Source organism: Bufo gargarizans, chromosome 5 (genome assembly GCF_014858855.1).
Source record: "Bufo gargarizans isolate SCDJY-AF-19 chromosome 5, ASM1485885v1, whole genome shotgun sequence".
Lineage (NCBI taxonomy): Eukaryota > Metazoa > Chordata > Amphibia > Anura > Bufonidae > Bufo > Bufo gargarizans.
The window spans coordinates 88,886,929-88,914,375 of NC_058084.1; the positions used below are offsets into that span (position 1 = coordinate 88,886,929).

General features: G+C 46.1%; 1 protein-coding gene across 2 annotated transcripts in view; it reads left to right on the forward strand.

The window, feature by feature from the left end:
* RNF19A (ring finger protein 19A, RBR E3 ubiquitin protein ligase) overlaps positions 1-27,447 on the forward strand; it is an 87,392-nt gene that overhangs the window by 48,315 nt on the left and 11,630 nt on the right. Inside the window, exons 1-6 of one of the 2 annotated variants that reach the window (XM_044292983.1) lie at positions 3,165-3,344; positions 14,000-14,745; positions 18,621-18,829; positions 20,766-20,910; positions 22,868-23,030; positions 25,597-25,711. In XM_044292983.1, the coding sequence (XP_044148918.1) occupies positions 14,168-14,745; positions 18,621-18,829; positions 20,766-20,910; positions 22,868-23,030; positions 25,597-25,711 (1,210 nt within the window). In that variant the 5' untranslated portion in view covers positions 3,165-3,344; positions 14,000-14,167. Of the gene's footprint in view, positions 1-3,164; positions 3,345-13,999; positions 14,746-18,620; positions 18,830-20,765; positions 20,911-22,867; positions 23,031-25,596; positions 25,712-27,447 lie in introns of those variants that run through there. The other variant, XM_044292982.1, reaches the window with a different exon arrangement.

Here is a 27,447-nt window from a genome sequence, read left to right on the forward strand (position 1 = left end):
AATCGATAGAATACTCGATTACAAAAATATTCGTTTACTGCAGCCCTAGTCCTCACACCTGGCCCTGTCAGAGTGGAGAGGACTCGGCAGTTGAAGAGAGAGCAGAGCCTCTAGGTGTAACGGTAACGCCCCTGTTGCTCCTAGATGCTCATTTGCATATAATAAAACATCATATTTCTCAGCAACGCGGGGACATGTGAACATGGGACCAACACAGATGCCTTCAGCTGCCAAGCGCACATGCAACAGGTCAGCCAGTGTTGTAGGGACAAATCTGCTGACAGATGCCCTTTTAAAAAACATTGTTGCCCACCACCGGCAATTCTGTGCCAACGATATGGCTGACAAGTCCCTGTGCTGAATCTCTTGTTTTTACCTTTGCCTGTTTAGTGAATGGAGGCGGCACGGTTGCAATACATCTGTATTTTATCCCTATGGGTTGGTAGAACGATGATGGGTCCGGGTGATGTGCCCATAGGGATGCTAAAAGGCAGATGTGATACCGGCTGACCGCATGGTGGGAAATCATCCATCGCTGTGTCGGGAAGACAGGATTACTCAACATGTTGCAAGAAGGAAGATGTCTTCTTTACCGTCTGTGGGGATTTTTGTTAGGTCACTGTGACTGTGCATCCTCGCCCGGCGGTTTCCTCTGAAGTTGTTGGGTTTTCGAGACGTCCTTTTCTCGTGTAAGTTTACAGTGACGCCCGCGCCCTACTTTGTTTCTTGTTCTTCCACTTTTAATTTCCTTACAGCAGAGGTAGTTTTTGAAAGCTAATGAAGAAGTCACCGCTAGGGAGGAGAGACATTGCCCAAAGCTGAGAGGCAGTTTTTGGGATAGATGTGGGGGTGAAATTGAGCATGTGAACTATATATATGTCACGGAGCTGCCCTTATTTTGTGAATCGTAGATATGTCGTTTCATTCATCTGGTGGCCATTTTGCGATGGGTAGGTAGGAACTGCCAACATATGTACAATACAGGTTTTGTGAACTTTCATACACACCCTCGAAATTTGACTTTTTGCTGCATGAAGAGCTGTTGGCAACATTGATCTTGCGTTAAACTGGTTAATTATCCGGTTTTATACCGTTCTGTATTAAATGGGGGACAGATCTGTTTTCTATTGTCAGAGAAAACGGATCTGTCCCCATTGACTTGCATTGCGGGTAATGATGGATCCGTCTTGCTCCGCTTACCAGGATGGATGCTGCGGTTTGCTCTCCGGTATGGTAACGGACCGGAATACGTTTTGGAGCACTCCGTTCTGTTCAGTTAAGTTTTGTCCCCATTGACAGTGAATGGGGACAAAACAGAAGCGTTTTTTCCGGTATTGAGACCCTATGATGCATTTCAATAACGTAAAAAAATTACGTTAACGTGAAAGTAGCCTAAAGATGCTACTTAGCTATATTCCAGCGGATCCGGCCGATAGCCTGGATGTATAGTAATGCAGCTGGCCATTTGTGAACTGTTTTAATGAATTTTGGAGCTCTTTGCTGCAACTTCTCCAAGAATTTCCCATGAAATACAATCCAGACATGACGACATACTGATAGTCACTGCCTTGAATTTCTATTGAAAAACCCCATAGCAGAGAAGTCTGGAGTATGTTTCATGAAGAAATATCTTAAAGGGATTTTCTGAGACTTATATACTGATGACCTATCCTCTGGATAGATGACCAGTATTTGATCAGTGGGGGTCCAACACTCGGGACCCCCTCTGATAAGCTGTTTGGGAAGGCAGCAACACTCACAGTAGCACCACAGCCTCCTCTCAGCTTTTCCTAGACCAGTGATGTCACATTCATCGGTCACATGACCTAGATGCAGCGCTTTACAGACATTAGCATCAAGCTGTTCTCAATGGGGCTCACAATCTAAGTTCCCTATGAGCATGTCTATGGAGTGTGGGAGGAAACCTACACAAACATGGTGTCCTTAGTTGGATGTGAATCTAGGACCCCAGTGCTGCAAGGCACCAGTGCAAACCACTGACCCACTGTGCTGCCCATACGGACTATTCTTGGTGTCACTATCCGGCCTTGTATAGCCGATGTGTGGAGCAGTCTTGGTTTCAGTATCCGGTATCGTATAGCTGACGTATGGAGCGGTCTTGGTTTCGATATCTGGTCTTGTATAGCTGACGTATGGAGCAGGCTTGGTTTCAGTATCTGGTCTTGTATAGCTGACCTATGGAGCAGGCTTGGATTCGGTATCTGGTCTTGTATAGCTGACCTATGGAGCAGGCTTGGATTCGGTATCTGGTCTTATATAGCTGACCTATGGAGCAGGCTTGGATTCGGTATCTGGTCTTGTATAGCTGACCTATGGAGCAGGCTTGGATTCGGTATCTGGTCTTGTATAGCTGACCTATGGAGCAGGCTTGGATTCGGTATCTGGTCTTGTATAGCTGACCTATGGAGCAGGCTTGGATTCGGTATCTGGTCTTGTATAGCTGACCTATGGAGCAGGCTTGGATTCGGTATCTGGTCTTGTATAGCTGACCTATGGAGCAGGCTTGGATTCGGTATCTGGTCTTGTATAGCTTACCTATGGAGCAGGCTTGGTTTCAGTATCTGGTCTTGTATAGCTGATGTATGGAGCAGGCTTGGTTTCAGTATCTGGTCTTGTATAGCTGATGTATGGAGCAGGCTTGGTTTCAGTATCTGGTCTTGTATAGCTGATGTATGGAGCAGGCTTGGTTTCAGTATCTGGTCTTGTATAGCTGATGTATGGAGCAGGCTTGGATTCAGTATCTGGTCTTGTATAGCTGACCTATGGAGCAGGCTTGGTTTCGGTATCTGGTCTTGTATAGCTTACCTATGGAGCAGGCTTGGTTTCGGTATCTGGTCTTGTATAGCTTACCTATGGAGCAGGCTTGGTTTCGGTATCTGGTCTTGTATAGCTGATGTATGGAGCAGTCCTCCTTCCGCTCTGCAGTGAGCTGCTGCTCTCTATATGGTAGAAGCGTCTTGAGTTTTTTTGTGTTTATACCTTAAGACATTCCAGCCAGAGCGGAGACTTTTCTCTGGTAAAGGTCATTGGCGGCAGCCTGTAGAGCTGCTTTATTGTCTCGGGAAGTAATGATTAAACGTGTATGGTGCCGCCTACTCAGTACTGTACGGGCTCTGCACTTTGTGTTGTCATTTCCCCGTGCTGGAGCTTTGCTTCCTCTTATCACAACCAGGATCATTCCGACGTCCACAATGACTAGTCAGAAAGAAGCCATGTATGTAGAGCTGAAGATCCCTGGGTGGCAGAGGAGTGGCCTTTAGTGCTGCATCTGCTCAGCTGCGGTGTAGGATCTGAGGACTGTATACCAGACTCCTTCCATTGCTGTAAGTAACCCTGCTAGGTTCTCTAGCTCGTCACTGTGCCAGTGTAGTTGTATCTTTTATGTCCTAACTTAAGCCTCGGGGTTTGGCTTATTATTATTGTGTTAGATTGAGCTGAAAGTTTTAGCTTTTTATGTAAAACTGCTGCTGCTGTTACAGAAGGGGAGGGTTGGAGTGATTTCTGTAACTTTACGCTTTCTGGCAATCGCTGTAATCCTTGCCCCGTAGTGAGATAAAGACCGGAGAAATCAACGCCATACTTGTTGTTCTACCTGTCAATCCATATGACATGTGGTTGTTAGGCAGCGTGTCCCTAGCAACGGGACTGTGCATGTGAAAGCAGAACTGGCACTGTGCTAATGGGAAAGCAGCTTTGTAGCCGTCACGACTTGCTCGTCCCCACCTCATTTGGCATTGAGTAGATTTTTCTATAAATGTAGGCGGAGAACTTCATTGGTATCCATGTCCGTGGACAGGCTCACCATTGTATTACTAATTACCCATGACAACGTCTCCATGGCTTCTCGTCGGCCCAATTTGGCTCATGTAATTACTTCTCCAGTCCTGCTTCAAAATGGCAGCCTTGGGGTTCATTCACACCAAACGGGTAAAATCCTTACAATATAGTGCAGAAAATGTGTCGCATAAACTGTGTTTTTGCAGCAGGTTTCACGCACTGTATTGGAAACCCACGGTGATAAACCTCAGCAGAAATAGAAGCAGATTTAAAATCTGCAGCGCAGGTCAAGTGCAGAGCGGATCCTGGTGCGAGAATTTTACGTAGCACGTGTTGGATGTTTTTTATTCTCTTCTACGTTGTTGCTCAGCGCATTTTCCACTTGCATTGTTCTGTGGAAAATCTGCAGCGGATCCGCCCTATGAAGCCGTCCCCTTAGGCCCCTTTCACACAGGCGAGTTTTCCGCGCGGGTGCAATGCGTGAAGTGAACGCATTGCACCCGCACTGAATCCGGACCCATTCATTTCAATAGGGGCTGTGCACATGAGCAGTGATTTTCATGCATCACTTGTGCGTTGTGTGAAAATCGCAGCATGCTCCTCTATGTGAGTTTTTCACGCAACGCAGGCCCAATAGAAGTGAATGGAGCTGCGTGAAAATCGCAAGCAAGTGCGGAAGCGGTGTGATTTTTCACGCACAGTTGCTAGGAGACGATCGGGATGGAGACCCGATCATTATTATTTTCCCTTATAACATGGTTATAAGGGAAAATAATAGCATTCTGAATACAGAATGCATAGTACAATAGGGCTGGAGGGGTTTTAAAAAAAAAAATATATATATATAATGTAACTCTCCTTAAGCCACTTGTTCGTGCAGCCGGCATCTCCTCGGTCTTCATCTGTGAGTAAAAGGACCTTTTGATGACGTCACTGCGATCCTCACATGGTCTGTCACATGATCCATCACCATGGTAAAAGATCATGTGATGAGCGCAGTGACGTCATCAAAGGTCCTTTTACTCACAGATGAAGACAGAAGAGATGCCGGCTGCCCGAACAAGTGGATTAAGGTGAGTTAAATTATTTTAAACCTTTTTTTTTTTAACCCCTCCAGCCCTATTGTACTATGCATTTTGTATTCAGAATGCTATTATTTTCCCTTGTAAGGCTACTTTCACATCTGCACAGACGGATCCGCACCTATAATGCAAACGCTTGTATTTGTTCAGAACGGATCCGTTTGCAGTACCATGAACAAAAAAAAATGTTCATGATAATGCAAACATACATTGAAAGTCAATGGGAGGCGGATCTGTTTTCAGTTGCACCATATTGTGTCAGTAAAAACAGATCCGTCCCTATTGACTTACATTGTAAGTCAGGACGGATCCGTTTGGCTCAGTTTCGTCAGACGGACATCAAAACGCGGCAGGCAGTGTTTTGGTGTCCGCCTCCACAGCGGAATGGAGGCTGATCGAAGGCAAACTGATGCATTCTGAATGGATACTTATCCATTCAGAATGCATTGGGGCTGAACTGATCCGTTTTGGGCCGCTTGTGAGAGCCTTGAAACGGATCTCACAGGCGGACCCAGAAACGGCAGTGTGAAAGTAGCCTAACAATGTTATAAAGGGAAATAATACAATCTACACAACCTTGAACCCAAACCTGAACTTCTGTGAAAAAGTTTGGGTCTGGGTACCATATTCAGTTTTTTATCACGCGCGTGCAAAACACATTGCACCCAATGCATCCGGACCTTAACTGGACACGCTCGTGTGAAAGAAGCCTTAGGCTGCGTTCACACGGGCGAGATTTCCGCGCGGGTGCAATGCGGTAGGTGAACATATTGCACCCGCACTGAATCCGGCACCATTCATTTTCACGCATCACTTCTGCAATGCTTTAAAATCGCAGCATGCTCTATATTCTGCGTTTGTAACGCAGGACAGGCCCCATAGAAATGAATGGGGATGCGTTAATAACGCATTGCATCCGCAAGCAAGTTCGGGTGCGATGCGTTTTTCACTGATGGTTGCTAAGAGATGTTGTTTGTAAACCTTCAGTTTTTTATCACACGCGTTAAAAAAACGCATCAAAACGCATTGCACCCGCGTGGAAAAAACTGAACAACTAAACGCAATTGCAGACAAAACTGACTGAACTTGCTTGCAAAATAGTGTGAGTTTCACTGAACGCACCCTGAGCCAATCAGTCACTCCCGTGTGAAACCAGCCTTAGTCTTCTGTGTTTAGACAGGTTGATTTGACCACAGTCTGCATCCCGTGCAGGTGAATGGGTTTCCACAGTCCTGCTCATATGCGTTACCAAGTTGTGCGGACACGAGTTTAGAAAAACAGAGGATTTGACTAATTGAATCACAATGGGACTAAGGCCCCTTTCACACGGGCGAGATTTCCGCGCGGGTGCGATGCGTGAGTTGAACGCATTGCACCCGCACTGAATCCTGACCCATTCATTTCTATGGGGCTGTTCACATGAGCGGTGATTTTCACGCATCACTTATGCGTTGCGTGAAAATCGCAGCATGTTCTATATTCAGCGTTTTTCACGTAACGCAGGCCCCATAGAAATGAATGGGGTTGCGTGAAAATCGCAAGCATCCGCAAGCAAGTGCGGATGCGGTGCGATTTCCACACATGGGTTCTAGGTGACAGTCTATTCACTGTATTATTTTCCCTTATAACATGGTTATAAGGGAAAATAATAGCATTCTGACTACAGAATGCTTAGTATAATAGTGCTGGGAGGGTTAAAAAAAATAAAAAAAGTTAACTCACCTTATCCCCATGATCGCCTAGTTCCCGGTCGGTCTGTTCTTTAGCTGTGGCTAAAGGACCTGTGGTGATGTCAGATCACATGCTCCATCACCACGGTGATGGACCATGTGATTGGAGCATGTGATCTGACATCACCAAAGGTCATTCAGTCCACAGCTAAAGAACAGACCGAGAACTACACGATCATGGGGATAAGGTGAGTTAACTTTTTTATTATTTTTAACCCTTCCAGCACTATTATACTAAGCATTCTGTATTCAGAATGCTATTATTTTCCCTTATAACCATGTTATAAGGGAAAATAATACAATCTTCAGAACATCAATCCCAAGCCCGAACTTCTGTGAAGAAGTTCGGGTTTGGGTACCAAACATGCGCGATTTTTCTCACGCGAGTGCAAAACGCATTACAATGTTTTGCACTCGCGCGGAAAAATCGCGGGTGTTTCCGCAACGCACCCGCACATTTTTCCGCAACGCCCGTGTGAAACCAGCCTAAGGGTGCATTCACACAAATGTATGTATTTTGTGGTCCGCATCCGTGTTTGTTTGTTTTTTTGGGCAGATCTATTTTAGTAATGCGTATTCTTTGTCACAAAACAGATATACAGATGCAGACAGGACAATATATATATATATATATATATATATATATATATATATATATATACATATGCATTTTTTTGAGGCATTGAAACAAATGGGTGCGCATATGGGGCCTAATCCTTGTGCGTATCCGTGGCAGTTCAAATTGCACTGAACATTTATCCTTAGGGTATGATCGATTGGTTCTGTCGTACGAGCCGCAACGGGTTGTAATTAAACGAGTTTGGACCGCACTGTTTAGTAAGTCTGCATTGTTATTGGCTGTGTGGTCCTTAACAATACGGAGTGAGTGACTAAACAGTACGGTCGCTACATAGACAAGACACCATGTGTTTTTTTTTTTGTTTTGTTTTTTTACAACTGTCATACGACAAAGGCATCGGCTACAAAAAAAAGCAATTTTGCTGTTTTAATGGCTGTTTTGTTCCCACAAACAAGGGTTGTCTGGGAATACATAATATCTAAGTGGCGCCGGCAGCCTGCCTCCCTTACTCCCCACTCCGGTCCTCCGCGTTGGCTTCTGTGTCTCAATCTTCCCGTCCGGTGTTTTTCTTCCCCCCCGGCATGATCACCTGCTCCTCAGGAATAGAAAAAATATCGGAACGGAAGATGGAGGCGCAGGAGCCAATGTGGAGGACCGGAGTGGCGGGGAGTGCGCGAGTATGATCTGTAGGCAGGCAGCCGGCACCCGTTAGAAATGAAGTATTCCTGGACAGCCCCTTTAAAGTGTGGTAAATATGGATACATCTTCGATTACTTCAAAATGTCCTCCCTGGTAGATTTTACAGGATATCCTGAAAGCAAGAACATCACTTGGGAAATTCTGCGCGTATCTTATTTTTTCACAACATCTGCACTCCTTTATCCCTTGAGGAAGGAAGAGACACCTTAGAAGATCAGTTCAACGTCTTGGTCCTTAAGTATAGATCAGTGCCAAGGAACTTATGGCCCGAGATTTAATAAGGAGCAGAGTTATTGGTGGCGGTGAGCTTCCCCAGTCCCTGGTGGCATCCATTAGGAATAAGGCTGGGGTTCATGGATAAACCATACCCTTACCTCGCATGGAACCTCTTAGCAAGAATCAGCCATTCTGCCTTTTCTTTGCATGCAGGTTTTGGCCCATCTGTGTGCAGTCTAGTACAGCAGCTTTTATATGCCCGTCCCATCCCATTGTATTACTGCTGATATTAGGCGTGTCATGGAGGTGTCATCAGAGGGGAGAGTGTGCGCCTCTGTCTGGGAGTATGAGGGTTACTCCCTGTCACCTGCTCTTCCTGTTGATGAAGCTCCTCACATTAATCTCCATACAATTATAGGGCTGATGTCTAATAGACCTCTGCCGACAGAGCCGGAGAACATGTTCCTGGTAGCTCCCAGTTGGACGTCATCGCTTCCTGCTGTATCTGGATTTGTTTTTAACTGGATGAATTGCCAAGAGGAACTTCTAATAACGTGAAGTGAAATACTGGAACTACACGTTACTTCTACTTTCTTTCCAGTTAGTTTCCAGGTAGTAGGAGGGTAAGTGTTGTTTGGTTGGCTTGTAGTCTGTAACTTGTGGCACGACACAGATGGTGTCCTAATGGGTTCTTCACAGTCCCAGCAGATTCTTTTTCTGTCTCTTTCATGAAGTTTCTTCATCCCGACCCTCTGGTCCTCCAGAATATTTGATAATCCGGCACATCAGACCGAGCAGAGATTGATCGCTGTAAGGGAATCTCGACCACCTCTTTGACATGACACTTCCGGGTGATCAACCGATTGCCCCTGGTCTTGCTTCTGGATCTTATCACCATCCACAAGTGTCCACCGTATAACATGGCGACCGGCCATGTATCATCAGCCCAGGCTGACTCGTAGTCTGGAGCAGGGGACTCCGCTCTTTGACTTCCATGGCTATACACATAAAATGGGGTTGATAGGACCAACCATCCATCTAATGTATTGGGGCATCCCATCTCTCTCCTGACGGCAGAGGTCAGGGGAAACTAGGATCGCCTATTTGGATTTCAGCATGGGGAGATTAGCCACTGCCATAGCTTTCTCCCCAGTCTCAGCACATGCACACTGCCGTGGCAGGCGGGTACGTGCATGCGGGTGATCAGGCCAGCTTTGTGGGACAGCCCTTTTTTATAGTATGGTTGGAAAATGAATGCCCAGCAGACGTTCCTTGCTTTAAAAATTCATTCAGAGGAGTGTTTTTGTCATGTTGTGCCTTACTTTGTGTACAAGCCCTTGACAAGTTTATGACCTAGCATGCCTACAGTGAACTGAGATTCCAGCAGAGATGGCCTTGGCTTCCTGAAGAAGTGGAAAGTTTTTATATAAATTGTTTGGCAGCAGACATGAAATCTGTGTATGAGCCTGTTCACGCGCATTTTTTATTTTTTTTTCCCTCTGCAAAACCCAAAGCATATTCGACTGCAGAAACCATGGTGACTTTTCATTTTGAATGGACAGAGCTAAACCAGGAGTGGACACCTCGCTGTGGCTTCCAGCAGAGTTTGTCCGGACACCCCGCCAAGGAGGGATGTGTCCCTTTTTGGCTCTGCAGCAGCTTTCAGTGCCCAAACAGCAGGCTGGTCTCCCATTGGAAACGATGAGACACAGACACTGCACAGCCGCCACCGCTGGAATTTTGGCAAGGAATCCAGCTGTGATGGGGTTTCAGGTGGTCAGGGCTTGTGATGGGGTTTCAGGTGGTCAGGGCTTGTGATGGGGTTTCAGGTGGTCAGGGCTTGTGATGGGGTTTCAGGTGGTCAGGGCTTGTGATGGGGTTTCAGGTGGTCAGGGCTTGTGATGGGGTTATCCTGCACCCCCTTACCTCTGTGTACACCTATGTGCTATTTGCATACGGAAAGGCACTTTACAAGTGTCTTACGGTCTCCAAGCATTGTACTGGCGCACTTTTTTTCCCCATATTGTGTGCACAAATTCCAGGCCTAACATGGGTGACCCAGGTCTGTGGGCATCAGAAGGCTGGGGTTTGTATTATGGGAGTAAAAATGCTCCTGTGTGAAAGTGTCAGGAGGCCTGTGATGCTGCTCTGTATCAGTCACCTCTAGTGGTCGGGACTGGCCCTCATACCCATGCACACAGTAGTGCGTTCATTTCCCACCCTTCCTGCTTTAGTCACAGGTTAGTCTTAATATTGCGAGGCTCCGTGGGCGTCCAGACGTGTGTTCAGGCGATGGTGAGGAAGGGCTGCAGTGTGTGATACTCCATCTGAACAGCTGCAGCTCTGGCTTTATGTGCGGCCTCCCACACGAGTGCGAATTCGCTTCTGAGAAGCCGCGTTGCAGTCTAATTGAGAAGTAAGGCTCTGATCAGCTTTCTTCTCCGTCACTTAGTATATGGAAATGCCGAGCGGCATGCGAAGCGTGGAATTTTAGCGGACATACATTTACATGTAGGAGAAGCCAAGCTCTTATCATTAGCATATCTCACAAATCTCAGCCTTTATCCTCAGATTGCATCCTCGTATAAATGCTTGGAAATTAGACCGTAGAGAGGGATCTGTGCTCTTAACCCCTCTGCTACTAAGGCAGGCCCCGGTGAGCATTACATGAGTGGTCCATTGATGGAGCTGATTGCTAGGGGTCCCAGGAACTGAGGTCAGTTCTCCATCCGGGGAAGTAGCCATTTTTTGAAGCCAACTCTAGGCTACTTTCACACTGGCGTTTTGGTTTCCATTTGTGAGATCCGTTCAGGGCTCTCACAAGCGGTCCAAAACGGATCAGTTTTGCCCTAATGCATTCTGAATGGAAAAGGATCCGCTCAGAATGCATCAGTTTGCCTCCGTTCCGTCTTCATTCCGCTCTGGAGGCGGACACCAAAACGATGCCTGCAGCGTTATGCTGTTCGCCTGACGAAGCAGGGCCAAACGGATCAGTCCAGGCACACAATGTAAGTCAATGGGGACTGATCCGTTTTCTCTGGCACAATAGAAAACGGATCCGTCCCCCATTGACTTTCAGTGGTGTTTAAGACTGATCAGTCATGGCTATGGAAGACCTAATACAACCGGATCTGTTCATGACGGATGCATGCGGTTGTAGTATTGTAACAGAAGCGTTTTTGCAGATACATGACAGATTTGCAAAAAACGTCGGCTTTGATCCGTTAAGATGATGAGGGAGCCGTTGAGCCGTCTGGTGTGGGTCACTGCACATCCTCGCCTTGGTAATCTATAACCCTTACACAACATCCACTCTATAGACTGCAGTTCAAACTCCATGGCCCGTGCTTTATCTGCCGTGCCCAGAGCTGCCTGGGACCGTAAACTGTGGGTTATCACAAGATACTCCAGGTATGTCTGTGCCGCCTCGCTGCACTTTACTTCCTGATCTGCTGCTTTGTGTTTTCTTTTCTGGCTAGAAATGCAAATGCGCCACACGGCTCTGTCTGACTGCAAGCCGTAGTTTCCAGTAAATAAAGGCTTGCCCAAAATCACATAACAGTTTTTTATTGGGGGGAGGGGGAAGAGGAGGAGAAATGTCATGGCCAACCTATTTGTGAAGTTTTTATTTATTTATTATTGCAGCATGATCTATTTCTTGCTCCTAGTCGCAGCAAAAAACGTACCATTGTACCTCACCGCTATTAAATGTGTGTTGTAGGCTTATTTCCTTGTAATGCATCTTTAAGGGAAAAAGGTATGCCCAGCAGAACTCCTGCCGGAGCGAAGACCAGATAAGGAAGGCTTCCAGTAATGAGCTAGCACTTCTGTAGAAAGTGATACGTGTTCTTCCCAGTAGTAATGGGCGTGCACCTTCACATTCTAATGGTGTGACGAGCCGCAGTAAGGGAAGCTTCGCTCTATAAGGAGCCAGTCTATGAATCTCACTATACTTTACATTTTTTAGTTATTTATTACCTTTTATATCTTCAGTCCTGTTTTCATTGTTTTCCCCCCTGTGTTGGCTGGAATACATCCATGTCCTCCAGAAACATAGCCACAGATTGATTTGGCCTACTTTGTATGTAAATGAAGTTTCCTAATCTTCGTTCACAAGGATTGGAGAAATTTCCATTGAATGTAACCCGCTCGAGAACGTACTCCTGCAATACTGTAGTTGCCAAGAGGGAAGACAATGCGGTGAACGTAGCCCTCAGCCTGAACGTAGCCCTCAGCCTGAACGTAGCCCTCAGCCTGAACGTAGCCCTCAGCCTGAACGTAGCCCTCAGCCTGAACGTAGCCCTCAGCCTGAACGTAGCCCTCAGCCTGAACGTAGCCCTCAGCCTGAACGTAGCCCTCAGCCTGAACGTAGCCCTCAGCCTGAACGTAGCCCTCAGCCTGGTTTTTGGATGTTGGAATAGTAGATGATAGAAAAACCAAGACATGGCCATTTAGGCCTGAAGGACACTGAATGTGCATTTGACTGGGTGGTGGGCACGTTATATGTAAGGTCATACCTGTTCAGGTAGTTTATGTACCGAGCTGATATTGCCATACCTTGTTGTGAAGCCTCGATGGTTGAAATTGCATTGGTTTTCCTCTTTGCATGTTTCTCCTACGGGTCTCCTTTTGGTTTCCATTTTACACATACAAAAAAGTTTCACTCTTTCACAACTGAGATCAAAGCTCTTGTAGAAGACACTTACTCTGTGTCGACAACCTCCATTTTTTCCAGCGCCCTGTGTCTCCATAGAGGTTACGGATGTGGCTGGGGTGAACGGTAACCAGGATGCATCATTCACTACAGTCAGTAAATGAGTAAGTGAATGTGAACGATGAGGGGCCAGTCTGTGAAGCATTCCAGACTCCAGACATTACAAAACCTTCATTTTTCATTTTTTGTAAGACATGTAAATTTTGTGGCCAAATTGTCCGTAGTGTAAGGTTACACCATGTGTGAACGATAATAATGGAAACCTGTAATGGGGTTTTCCAGGACTAAAGCACTGATGGTCAATCATTAGGTTGGGAGCCCCCAGAGGGGCAAAAAAACAACAACTTTATTTATGGTCACACTTGCAGGTTTTTTTTCTTTGTCTTTAAAGCCAAAATCGGGTGTAGACATAAAAGGAGAGGGAGTATTAGGGTCCAGTCACAAGCCAAATTTTGCCGTGGTTTCAGTGCCAAAACCCGCCTAGAGACTGCTTTCGCCAGATTTTGCCTGCAGAAGATGCCATATGAGCAACCATCAAAAATTGTCCTATTAAGACACATTTTCCCTTATCCACGGGATAGGGGATAAGTGTCTGATCTCTGGAGGTCCAACCGCTCGGAATGGGGGCCCGTGCATGCTCTGCTCCTCTTCATTCAGCTTTAGGTTGCTGCCTGAGATAGCTAAGTCCCGCAATCCCATAGAGTTTAATGGAGCATACCCGTCTGCCACTCTATTCGACAGGGGCGCATGGGAACCTCTTCTCGTGATCGGAAGGGGCCCCCCCGATGATTAGACACAAGATTAAGGATAAGTTGTCTTAATCCGTATAGTAGATCTAACTGTAAATGTAAACCAGGTTGGATTAATGTATAGTTATAAGCCGTTCAATTGAATTTATTACCTTTCACATGAGTGATTTTCTGGTGGACTTTAGTAATCTACGGGAAAGTTTGTTTTGCTTGGAGGAAAGCACTTGGACTCCTTGCGTGACATCATTTTCTGGCCTTTGAGAGCTACCAGGAAGTCTCAGCCGATAGTTCTTCCCCGTCAGGGCCCTGGCTCCCCTCCATCTAGACTCTCGAGTTCCTAGTTCATTTCAGTTTTATGAGACAGTACGTCGCACTCCAAATTCATTCCTGGTATAGAGTTGTGCTGACTTTTTTCTCCTTTCCATTCACAGACTGACTCGGAGTGGCCGTGCCTACGACACAAGATTTTCCGCCTGAAACCAGAGAAGGAGGATTGATTGTCAAGCGGATTACTCTCTGTCCAGGGCTCCGGATACGGCTTGGAGTTATGACCCGTGCCATGCACGCGTGCTGAATGAATCATTTGTGGTGTGGTAGAAATGAGTTTGCATTGCCAGATGGGTTCAGATCGGGACCTCCAGTCGTCAACTTCCTCCGTCAGCCTTCCTCCAGTGAAAAAGGCACCAAAGAAAAGGAGAATGCCATGGGGGTCCATCTTCCGCAAGAAAAAAGATCCAAAGCGGAAATCAAGGGACCTGACTGGTGGGGTCGATGGGATTGCTAGCATTGAGAGCATTCACTCAGAGATGTGCACTGACAAAAATTCCATATTCTCTGCCTCTGTGAACTCGGCAGACAATGCCTGCGCCAGGAAACAGAGCGGAGACTTTATGGAGTGCCCCCTGTGCCTTTTACGGCACTCCAAGGACCGTTTTCCTGAAATAATGACCTGCCACCATCGTTCGTGCGCGGACTGCCTACGTCAGTACCTGCGGATAGAGATCTCGGAGAGCAGGGTCAATATCAGCTGTCCAGAGTGCTCAGAACGCTTTAACCCTTATGATATTCGCTTAATACTCAACGATGACGTCCTGATGGAGAAGTACGAGGAGTTTATGCTCAGAAGGTGGCTTGTCGCTGACCCAGATTGTAGATGGTGCCCAGCTCCTGACTGTGGGTAAGGAACTGATCTATTTTTGCGCGTTACTTTATCTTCACGTGTCAGTCGGCCCAACCTTTGGACCATCAGCCCTGGTTTATAAGACATCTGCAATATTCAGAACAGCGAGGTATCGCATTGACTGTTGGTTTTCATGTAATGGTATCTGATAAATGGACTGCTGGAGGTAAAAATTGTCCTTAAAGGGGTTGTCACACTTTAAAAAAATGTAAAAATAAAAAAATGATCCCCCTATCCAGCTGTACCTATGGAAAAATTCATACTCGCCTTCTCTTGCCTATCTGTTCTAACTCCATGACTCTTCACTAGTCCTCTGGTTCCTGTCTGTAGACTTTTGCACAAATAGGGACTGGAAGACCCGTGAATAGAACCAGAGAGGCAGGGAAAAGGCGAGTATACATTTCTCCACAGGTACAGCTGGCCGAGGGGCACATTTAAACAAAAAGAGGTTGGCCAACCCCTTTAGAGAGCGTTGTTAAGGATTAGAAGAACATGGCGCTATCTTCCAGAAACCGCACCTCACCTGTCATCAGGCTGTGTTTGCACCTAATCTCCATTGAGCTGACATACAGTACAAGACATATGGTGCAGTTTTTGGAACATGGTGCCGTGCTTTTCCAACTGTGTGCGTAAGTATTCAGAATCGGTCCCAAGAGCACCATGGTCTCCACAATTGTTAAATGGAAAAAGTTTGGAACAACCTAGAGCTGGCCGCCCCACCAAACTAAGAATGGTTTCACACGAGCGAGTTCAATTAGGATTAATTGATCCATGGGTGATACCAGTTAGGTCGTGTCTAGTGTTTAGTGAACTTGTTTAAGTTCTGCGTCCAAAGTTCGGGTTATCGAAGAATCCTGTTATGGATTCTACTACCACGGACCATAGCTGGATTCTTTGAAAACCCAAACTTTGGACGCAGAACTTAAAAAAAACAAGTTCGCTCAACACTAGTCGTGTCCCTACATTGTCTTTTACATCAGACCCATCAGTGCTGTTGTCAGTTATTCATAATCGTGTTGTTAATTATTGATGTGTTTGTAGGTGGAATAACAGAGCACAGCGTTAGGAGAGAAGACGCTCCAGAATTATTATTTAATGAAGTATTTACTAAATGTGTCAGGAGTGGTAACAGGCCATCTTTGAATGGGCTTTCCAGGGTTTAACTATTGATGACCTATCCTCAGTATATAGGTCATCAATATCTGCTCAAGTCGGGGTTTGACTTCTGGAACCCCCCACTAATGGGTGTCTTCCTCAGCCTGTGATATCTCATGCATCGGTCACGTGGCCTTTAGGCTGCTCAGTCTCATTCAGTTTAATGGAGTTGAGATACAGTACCGGGCACAGCCACTATACAAAGTACGGCGCTGTGCTAGGCGTACTAAGAGCGCTGCCTCACAGTTGATTGATGAGGATAGTGGGGGGACGTTGCTCCTGCTCCTAGAGGCTCTGTTCTCCCACCTTTGTCGCCTCCCTCCAAGCCCTGTGCTCTGGTGAAATCTTGCGTCGTTCAGTATTCGGCGCAGGCGCGGTGAGGAAGCTGGCAGCCTGCGAGCATCTTTTCCTCACTGCGCCGAATGCTGAACGGTGCGAGATTTCACCAGAGCACAGGGCTGTCAGGCAGATGCGCGCGCTGCCTGGCCCTGTCAATCAGCAACAAAGGTGGGAGAACGGAGCCTCTAGGAGCAGGAACAACCCCCCCCCCCCCCCCCCTCTGCTCCTAGAGGCTAATTAGCATATTATAAAAGTTAGATTTCAGGCATAACGGGAGCATAGATAAAAGTAGGAAGGGAATAGGCTAGTTAGGTTTAGCTGACATTAGACCATCGCTAATGTCAGCTAGCTTAATAGGGTAAAGGCTACTTTCACACTGCCTTTTCTGGGTCTGCCTGTGAGATCCGTTTCAGGGCTCTCACAAGCGGCCCAAAACAGATCAGTTTTGCCCTAATGCATTCTGAATGGATAAGGATCCGCTCAGAATGCATCAGTTTGGTGTCCGCTCTGGAGGCGCACACCAAAACGCAGCTTGCAGCGTTTTGATGTCCGTCTGACGAAACTGAGCCAAACGGATCCAATGTAAGTCAATGGGGACGGATCCGTTTTTACTGACACAATATGGTGCAATTGAAAACGGATCCGTCTCCCATTGACTTTCAATGTAAGTCAAAACGGATCCATTCTGAACGGATACCAGCGTTTGCATTATAGGTGCGGATCCGTCTGTGCAGATACCAGACGGATCCGCACCTAACGCCGGTGTGAAAGTAACCTAAATCTGGTGACAGAAACCCTTTAAATTGTATTCGCTCATAAAGGGTGTGCTTGTGTACATGTCTGTGTCCATCCAAAATTGCAGTGCCCGCATGTATTCAGTCTGCTGGATGGGCACAGTTTATAAACACAGTACTGCGTTACACATACAGGGAATTGCCGTGTAGAAGCAGTTCTTTTACGGAAAGCATTCATACTGCCCGCAGGGTGGACCTAGAGACCCTGACGAAATCTGAGCTGGTACCTGCTTTATACAGGAGGAGGAAACTTAGAATAAAGGCTTACACCAGCTCAACCCTGGCAGAAATGAGGCCATGTCTGGTGCCACCATGTCGTGACCAGGAGCCCGGGCTGATGAAAGTTTTTATATATGATGTTCTTGGGTGTGGAGCACAAATAGCTGTGATTAATTCGGAAGCTGGGAGATATGATGACAGTAATTACAACAATGAATAAACCCAGCATATAAATGGGATCTGCAATGTGAGACGGAATAGAGAATACAGATGAAAATGCCATAAACATGAGTTCTGTGAACAAACCCCCCACGGCTATAGGGTGGGCAGTACAGTGTAACCCATGCATGTAGAGGTTGTCACCACTTATGGAAGGACTGGTGGAGACAAGACTCTAGATACCGGCTGAAGAATCCTGATTTTAGGAGAGTGCGGTGTTGGTGGCACATCAAGTTGGTTGTGTCCTTCACTGTCCAAACCCCACAGGAGAACGTGTGCAAGCATCGATCCCTTGGCACATCTCTGGAAACGGGTCCTTAGGGTGGGGGGCAGTAGCTGTATAAGTAGTTGCTTAGTTATTAAAATGTCATTTTTCAATCACTCATACGGCAGGTTACACATTTATCACTTTCTGAAAGTCATTTTATCACCTTTTAAGTGTAGAGATTAAACATCGTCTTAAAATAGTCGTTGTATACCCATTTGTCTTCAAAGAAACAAACGAGGGGTCAGTCATCACATCCCAATGCGCAGGTGCACGTTGCTCTGGCTGAAAAATACAAAAAAGTATTCTAATGCTAATGCTATGCTAATTATGTAAATGAGAGATGCTTGGCAAATACATTTTGTACAAAATTATTTGGGCCCGTCTGCCACACGTCAAGGGTGGACAGCTTGCCGGAGCCGTGCTGCTGCTAGTGCTCTCGTGCCGCGCCTCTGCATGTTTGCCGTGCTGCCGCTAGTGCTCTCGAGCCGCCTCTTGGCATGTTTGCCGTGCTGCCGCTAGTGCTCTCGAGCTGCCTCTTGGCATGTTTGCCGTGCTGCCACTGGACATCGGGCCCGTCCCCATTATAGTCAATTGGGCCGCAGCGGACCTCCGGCGGCACGTGTGCACTAGCAGCAGCACGGATCCGGCTGCTGGAGAAGGCTGCTGCCAATGTGAAAGTAGCCTAAATTTGGCAAAGTGTATAGAGACATGTCCCTATTTATTACTAATTTCCTTGAGGAATAGCAGAGGAACAGCACAATGCAGTCTCTGAGAAAAGATGCTCCAGAGTTGACATTTTACTAAAACGGACTTGTCAGGAGAGCCGTCAGTTCTCATTAGTCTTGCCACGTGTTAATTGTGATGTTTCTACCCTCTAGCTATGCCGTCATCGCATTTGGCTGTGCCAGCTGCCCAAAGTTAACCTGTGGCCGTGACGGATGTGGAACAGAGTTCTGCTACCACTGCAAACAGATATGGCACCCGAACCAGACTTGTGATGCTGCGCGACAAGAGCGGGCTCAAAGCTTGCGCCTGAGGACAATCCGGTCGTCATCTATAAGTTATAGCCAGGAGTCTGGAGCTGCAGGTATCTATCTGGTCGTGTTTGGTCCTTTTTATATTGCCAGTTCACCCGAGACACGGTTTTATTATTTCTTCTTATTGTGCTAAGTGCCTATCTTCTGAACTCTGCAGATCAGAGCCGGGCACAGGAAAGATGTCTCCTTATTATACATCTCGCTGGCACCGAGCCCAGAGTGCCGCACACAATCTCTCGCCTGTGATGTAGGCTAGAATAGCTCCTCTCGGGCAGGCTCCAGGCGTTTTGAAGGCTGATGCAGTGTAACATTTGGCAGTCTGCTGCTTTGCATCGCTGATCTCATCTTCCGGCTCCTAGACCTTACCGGTATACGCACAGCGGAGGTTTTCATATAGCATCTTTCACGGACTGTCTACATCATACCATACAAAAATCTGGAAATGACCACTGAGCTTCAAAACAGACTGACATTTTCCTTTCCTGTAGAGATCCCCTCTCAGCGATCATCTCATTCTGATTACAGGCAGGATTACAATGACTGGTAATGTCTAGTCGTTACAGATTACCTCCCCCTCCCTGCATAATGACCTCAGCACAGGTCACAATGCATGTCTAGAAAACTCTACCATAGAAGTCCATGGCTTTTTTTTTTTTCTATCACCAGGATCTTGGACTGTAATCTTAGGGAATGCATGTAGGAGTAGTACTGCAGATAAGGAGTCCAGATCGCCATTCAAAATTTCCCTCCTTCCTAGAATTTCCCCGCCGTCATCTATCAAAGCCGAGTGGAAAAACACAGTAGTAGCTCCCCCTAGTGGTGGCTAACAGTGACCTGGTTGCCAGCTTTTACCTGTTTTGGACAACTTTTGTGGCAGTCTGGACTGCTGTAGTGTGCTAACATAATTCAGAGGACTCCTGTGGAAAATAAAAAATAGTGATCTGGGCTCCTTATCTTCACTACTACTCATGCATCCAAAGGGGTTTTCAAAGAGGTTTTTTTTTTTTTTTATGACACTTCCTCTGCATCATCAGCATCTAATCGGTTGGGGTCTACACCGGTGTCCCCCACCGATCAGCAGTTTGAGTAGGCACTAGCGCTGGCAGTAGCGCAGCTACCTTATCACAGGCCGTGTGACGACATGTTCATCGGTCACATGACCTAGGCGCAGCTCATAGAAGTGAATGGGGCTGAGCTGCGATACCAACCACAGCCACTATACAATGTACGGCGCTGTGCTTGGTGAGCAAAGAGAAGGCTGTGGCGCTACTTCGAGCACTGGTGCCTTCTCAAACAGCTGATTGGTGGAGGTCCCTGGTTTCCGACTCTCATTGATGACTGATGACCTATCCTTAGGGTTGGTCATTAGTTAAAAAAAAAATAATAAAATCTCGGAAAACCCCTGCAAGTCCATGGGCCGGATGTGAAGCATATCTGTAGACTGCATCTCGCAGCTCAGCAAATGCTCAGGCAAGATGGCTGCCCCCTTAATCATGTACAAAAAAATAAAAAAAACATATAGAATAAGAAAATAATTGCAAATGTATTGCATACAGTCACAAAAAGGTTTAGGTTTATCGAAGGTGGAACCGATGCAGTGAAGCAAGACATGGGTGCGATTGTAAATGCCTCCGAGGACTCGTGGGGCTGAGCCCAGATTTTAGCCCCAGTGGTGCGGCTGGCATTGTGCGAGTTCTGTAATGTGCCCTTTAGTTCGCTCACGGTTGTGCCTATGTGCGTTCACTTTCACCCTCCAGTCTTATTTTGGTTTCATTACTGTGGATTTCTCCGGAGATTGTGGAGAGGGCAGGGACTGACGTATAGGTCAGCGACTTGTAGGACTCTGCTGTTCATCGGCCATTGGAAACCAGACAAGACATCATGTCAGAATGAAGGTTACGAGAAGAGCAGGTTTTTTTTTTCCCTTCTATTTTTGTTCATTTAGGTTGAGCTAATGGCTTTTTTTATATTTTTTTTCCTGACTAGCGGATGATATCAAGCCTTGCCCAAGATGTGCTGCCTATATCATAAAGATGAATGATGGAAGCTGCAACCACATGACGTGTGCCGTATGCGGCTGTGAGTTTTGCTGGCTCTGCATGAAGGAGATCTCGGATCTGCATTATCTCAGGTAAGTAGCTTCACGTCTCCTGTCGCTGCCACTGATTGATGCAGCGCAGTTAGTAAAAACACACTATTTGTCACTTTTTTAATCTACCCCCTTCTTTTATACTGTATTAGGATTTGCTGCAGTGGCACTGGGGCTTCTTTAATCTGGAGCTTTGGTTATAAATTACAACTGAGAGCCATATCCATAGGCAGTGTCCGCTTTCTGACCCCAGTCCTCTCCATAGACTCCATTTACCCAACGGAGGCTAAAGAGAGTGCCCCTTTAGCTGGTATACATCAGTACATCTTCTGCATGGAGTAGAGCGGTCTGCTGAACTATCCCGTACAGAGAACACTGCACTAAAGGCAGGCGGCACGGTATATTTTTCAGAACAGTGCGAGCATGTGGACGACATATGCAGCTGTATGGCTCTACATTGCTGTGTATATCGGGATGATTTTCCAATACATGCCAAACCCAGTGTGGACTGGACCCTTAGCCCCACACTTACTGTGGTTGTCAGTGCTGGGTAATTTTAGTTGCAGCCTAATTTGTAATGCACATGGGGGCACATAGAGCTCTGTGCAGTGGTGTAATATTGGTATGTTCTCAACACATATGGCGCCATAGAGGTCTGTGGATTCAGTATGCTGAAGGTTTTTCATAACCACGAATTTATGCAGGGGCACAAGCCTTCTGCTATGTCGCCTGGCACCCTTAGAGGACCTGTCCCCTCTCCTGACATTCCTGTTTTAGTAACTACGTGCATGCCCCATGTAATAACAATTCTGCAGCATCTATTACTCTATGTTGTGCAGTTCCTGACTTATTCCTGCTAGAAGTTTCCAAATAAATTCCCAGCCGTCTGCAGTAAAGGTACTGCTGGGTGTTACCAGAAGAGGGTGTGTCTGACTCTGTCCAATCAGTGCTGCTTTTGTCAGACTGTGCAGGAACATACCCCCAGCTGGTAACACCCATCTGTACCTTTACTGCAGACTGCTAGCAATTCACTCATAACTGTTTTATAGAAGTAATACAGGAATGGCACAACACAGAGCCATAAGAATATAAGCTCCAGAATTGTTATTACATGGGAAAAGCAAGTAGTTTCTAAAACGGACATGTCAGGAGAGGGGACGGGTCTTCTTTAAGCAGAAGGGAGTGTCATCGTCAGCATTTGTGTTCTTTCTTGTCGTGCCAAAGTCATGTGGAGAGGAATGTGTCCCTGAAGTGGCGTGCCGCCTGCAGGGGCTGATTTACATGGTTTTACTTAGGGAAGTACAAGCTCCTAGAGAACATGATCATCTCTAGACACCAAGCTTAAAAAATCTTCCTTCCTGGTAGAGAAACGTGAATCAACAAATGTGTCTATAAAACATGGGGTGTGTAATGCATCCATAGACTCCTTTCCTTCTAGTGTAAGGTATTCTTATTTTGGCCATGTGGTTCTTTATTCAATGTGCCCTTTGCAGTGTTTGCCAGCATTTATTCTCTGGCAGCTGTGTCCTTCGAGACCATTATGGCGCGGACAGCCGTAGTGGAAATTCCACCGTGGATTTGCTGAAGACTTCACGTGCATTGCGACACCCGGCACCCCCGCCGATCAGCTGTATAAGGAGAGGGAGTGCACGTGCCGTCTCCCTTTTCCCTTTTCTGTTCGCTGCTGCAGTCCATGGTCTTTGCCATAGACAGCAGCGGTGAACAAGAAGAGAGATGGGAGACGGCACATGCACTCCCTCTCCTTATACAGCTGATCGGCGGGGGTGCCGGGTGTTGGACCCCCGCCGTTCTGATATTGATGACCTATTCTGAGGATAGGTCATCAATATTAAAAGCCTGGAGAACCCCTTTAAATACAGACCTTATGGAGCCTTTGATTTGTATCTGCACAAGATACCAAAAGATTTTCTGTATTCTTGAAGTCTTTGCCTGGATACATATCCCGAGTACTCACTATATCATTTTGTTTTTCTCATAGTCCATCTGGATGTACGTTTTGGGGAAAGAAACCCTGGAGCAGGAAGAAGAAGATCCTTTGGCAGCTTGGGACCCTTGTAGGGGCCCCTGTTGGGATCGCTTTGATAGCCGGGATTGCCATTCCTGCGATGATTATTGGTATACCTGTATATGTAGGAAGGAAGGTATGTGCTTCTATTCTATGATTCCTCAGTGCTAGTATTGTTAGTGTCACTTCATTCCAATATGTCATTTACTGGTTTGGTGGTAGTGCTCTGATGTCCCCTACAGGGCAGCCCACCTACCCAGCAGTCTGCCCGACTGGAGCACTAGAAGTCCAGCACCACTTGTGCTGTATTTGTCAGTGGGAGATGTCACATAGGTGCCTGTCACTGACGGGTAGCCGCTTGGCAGCGGGTATGTTTCCTCTGTCTTCTCTATGGCGTGGAGTGGCAGAATAGCTGCAGATGACTTGTGATTTTCGATTATCATAAGAACTAGTAATTAAAGAACTGGCCTTCATCTTTCATTTTCAGACCGACCATCCATGTATTGGGAATGGTTTTCTTTGGTTCCGTTTCCTTTTGTGGTCGCACATTACTTAGTACTTGTCGCACATCATATAGGTAGCGGCTTTCAGCAGCCTTATTGAATTGAGGAAAATGAGGAAGCTGTGACAGCCAGACAGGTTGCTGCTTTTATTTTCCAAAGGTCCTCTGAAAAATTAGAGCTGGAAGCTGGTTAGTTAATTTGATTAATGTAAGCTCGGACATAACTGTCGGCCGTATGATCATTTGGCGGCTAACTTTGCGGATCCTCCCATACATATGCGTGGTGCGCTCAGCTGAGCATGCTTATGTAGTGAAAGGGGGCACTCGTGAGAACAAAAGGATCAGGCAGTTGAAATCCAATATGCCTGATTCTTCTTTTTGGCCAGCATAGATCCCACGGGTATAGCCATCTTAAGTTATAGCTAGTTTTGTACAGTGCTTGTGTAGCACTTGAACTTACAAGGGACCCCTGCCGATCAGCCAGGGCCTTCTCAAACAGCTGATCGGCGGTGGTCCTGTGTGTCTGACCCAGGTACTGATGACCTAGAGCAGGGATGGCCAACCTGCGGCCCTCCAGCTGTTGCAAAACTACAACTCCCAGCATGCCCGGACAAACTACAGCAGGGCATGGTGGGAGTTGTAGTTTTACAACAGCTGGAGGGCCGCGGGTTGGCCATGCCTGACCTAGAGGATAGGTCAAATCTCTGAAAACAACTTTAAAGGGGTGTCCAGGGCTAGAAGAAAGATGGCTGCTCTTTTCTAGAAACAGCAACACACATTAGGGAATACATTCAGTTTGCCACCGATATATCAGTGGCGGATTTCTGGTTCAAAAAAATATGTACCGATTACAAATTTAGGCTACTTTCACATCTGCGTTTTTGCTGGATCCGCAGGAGAGCAGCAAAAACGCTTCCATCATGATAATACAACCGTCTGCATCCATTCAGAATGGATCCGGTTGTATTATCTCTAAAACGAACAAGACGGATTGTAAGTCAATGGGCGCCAGATTTGGGGGGGTTTTGTGTTAGAAAAAACGGATCCAGCACCATTGACTTAATTGAGTTTTATGCCGGATCCATCTTGATCAGTATCCCATGACGCACACAAAAACGCTGCTTGCATGTCATGTGTACAGCCCGCTGCCCTGGTATTTAGTAGTTTGTATTATCGTTATGTCTGTGTATATCGTAGCGCCATTGTTTCATATGGAGGAGGTGCATTGTGTACTTGGAGGCGTCTGCCTTATTTTATTGTAGTTTTGGAGTAATATGATCATGTCCATATCACCTCTTCCCAGTCAGTACATGAAGCAGTCTTTCGGAGACTATACCAGTATTCAGTTTTGTTGTTTTCTGTAAAATGATTTCAGAATTGATCTTGTTAAAGGGGTTTTCGGGGACGTGCTAAAATAACAAACTAAATATTAGGCTACTTTCACACTAGTGTTTTTCCTGGATCCGGCAGGGTTCAGCAAAAATGCTTCCCTTACTGATAATACAACCGTCTGCATCCGTTATAAACGGATCCGTTTGTATTATTTTTAACATACCCAAAACTGATCCGTCATGAACTCCATTGAAAGTCAATGGGGGACGAATCCGTTTTCTATTGTCAGAGTTAAACGGATCCCGTCCCTATTGACTTGCATTGTGGGTCATGACGGATCTGTCTTGCTCTGCATCCCAGGACAGTAAGGGAACGCAACCAAACAGAATGGAATGCATTTTGGAGCATTCCGTTCTGTTCAGTTACGTTTTGTCCCCATTGAGAATGAATGGGGACAAAACTGAAATGTTTTTTTTTCTCCCGGTATTGAGATCTGTCATAGAAACGCTAGTGTGAAAGTAGCCTTACTTAGCTGGAAAATCTGCAGCCGCTTCTGTGCTCCTGCCAGTCTCGATTTTCTTTACTGCAGTTAGATTGTTGCGACTTCCCATGTGTGACCGCGACAAGCAGGCAATTACATGTCGGTGGTCGCGACGTCATCGCTGCAGGCCAGGTGAGAGCACCAGAGCATCCAGGAGGGCAGTACTTATTTTATTATTTTAGCACATCTCATGCTTTGTCTGTTCCTGACAACCTTCTTAATATCATAATTGTCTGACTCTTAGCACAGGATATAACGGACGGCGCAGCCTATCCCGTGAGCCGTCATGTACAGCTCTAGTAATTCACCTGACACTGTTTTCTACAGATACACAATCGCTACGAGGGTAAAGACAATTCAAAGCACAAGAGAAATCTGGCGATAGCCGGCGGCGTCACCTTGTCAGTCATCGTATCTCCGGTCGTTGCTGCTGTAACCGTAGGTAAGCTGTCTTCATGTCATTATTAGGGTGAGGACAGACCTCGCTGTCAGATTAGGTTTTCATGAAACGGCATCATTCTGGCGTCATCTATGCAAACGGCCGCATTAAAAACACTTGGGCCGTGACGAAAATTCACCCCCATCAGTGTCATGTGTATAATGTTAATAAGGACCAGATGCGAGACAGGAGGATGGAGCCCTCGCAAGGGCAGCTGTCCTCATGTTATAGTTCATTGGTAGGATGCAAGTTAAATTATTAAACAGTGACCCCACAGCTGTAGCATGCATGCTATCTGCAGGACAGTTTTTATGGGGTTTTCCAGTGTAGAAAAAAAATAAAAACCTATATACTGTGTTGGGGAGATGGGAGTTCATATAGGGCGTCCTCTGTACAGGATCCTCACCTCTCTTACTGTCTCAGACCTGCCTTGTGATGCTCTATGTTGAAATTAAACACTTGCTTCCAGGTTTACTCAATGTCGGGGGACCCTTCTAAAAGAAAAGTAGGGGTTAGCAGGTGTTACAACCTGTATTGATGAGATCCTCAGGATAGGTCATCAGTATCAGGTCGGCGGTAGTGCAGCATTGCTCCTATTGCATTGGTTTGGAGCAGCTGTGCAGCCCCCAGGCATGGCCTCTACACAGTGTACCGAGCTCTCTAGTTCTGGTGCCGCAGCTTTTAAAAACTGCTGATGGACAACGGGGTGTCGGGAGTCTGACTACTGACCACCAGCTCCCCTCCCCCTCTGATCTTATAAGGATAGCTCATCATTAGGTAAGTACTGGAAAAACCCTTTAAAGGCTATGGACACTTTTGACTGCATTTTACTAAGTGGGCTAAAAAAATTTTTTTTTAGATACAGGGGTTAAAAATCTGTCTATTTTTAGAGCATCACTTCTCAGTCCCATCAGGCTCATTTGAAACCTTATCTCTAATCTCCTAATCATTCTTTACAGCTAAACTCTTATCAAACTAATAAGAATTTGGCTTAAATGAGTATTTGAGATCAGGAGATCAGCAATAAGAGCTACACATGAGCAGTCAGCTGACGGGACTGAAAGTGATACTCTAAAAACAGACACATTTTTTTGTCATATTTGAGGGGTTAAAAATCAGTGTTTTTAGAGTATCACTTTTCAGTCCCGTCAGCTGACTGCTCATGTGTACCTCTTATTGCTGATCTCCTGATCTCAAACACTCATTTAAGCCAAATTCTTATTAGTTTGATAAGAGTTTAGCTGTAAAGAAAGATTATGAGGTTAGGAGATTAGAGATAAGGTTTCAAATTAGCCTGACAGGACTGAGAAGTGATTCTCTAAAAACAGACTGATTTTTAACCCCTCAAATATGACAAAACAATTGTTTTACTAAAGACCATCTGAAAAAAATGCCTTTGAGCCCAAGATAAATAAACCCAATCATAAAAAATTGCCCCATAGGTGTCCATAGCCTTTTAAGCTAATAATGGGGAGCAGGAATTCACATTAGTGTGTCTGAGCAGAGGAGCTGAGATAGAACAGCCAATGTATTATACGCTGCTGCATAATGCACCTACACTTTGCTGATGTAGTAAGATGTGACATGCTCTACTGCTTTCCTGTATTACCTGTCATGTAATAGATTGGTGTAAGGCAGCTGCTTACAATGCAATTTCTCCAAATGTCCTATATATTTCCCTATTAAAGTGTCTTGTGCTGTGGCGCTTGTTTTTTAAGCCTTTGATTGCCTGCATTTCT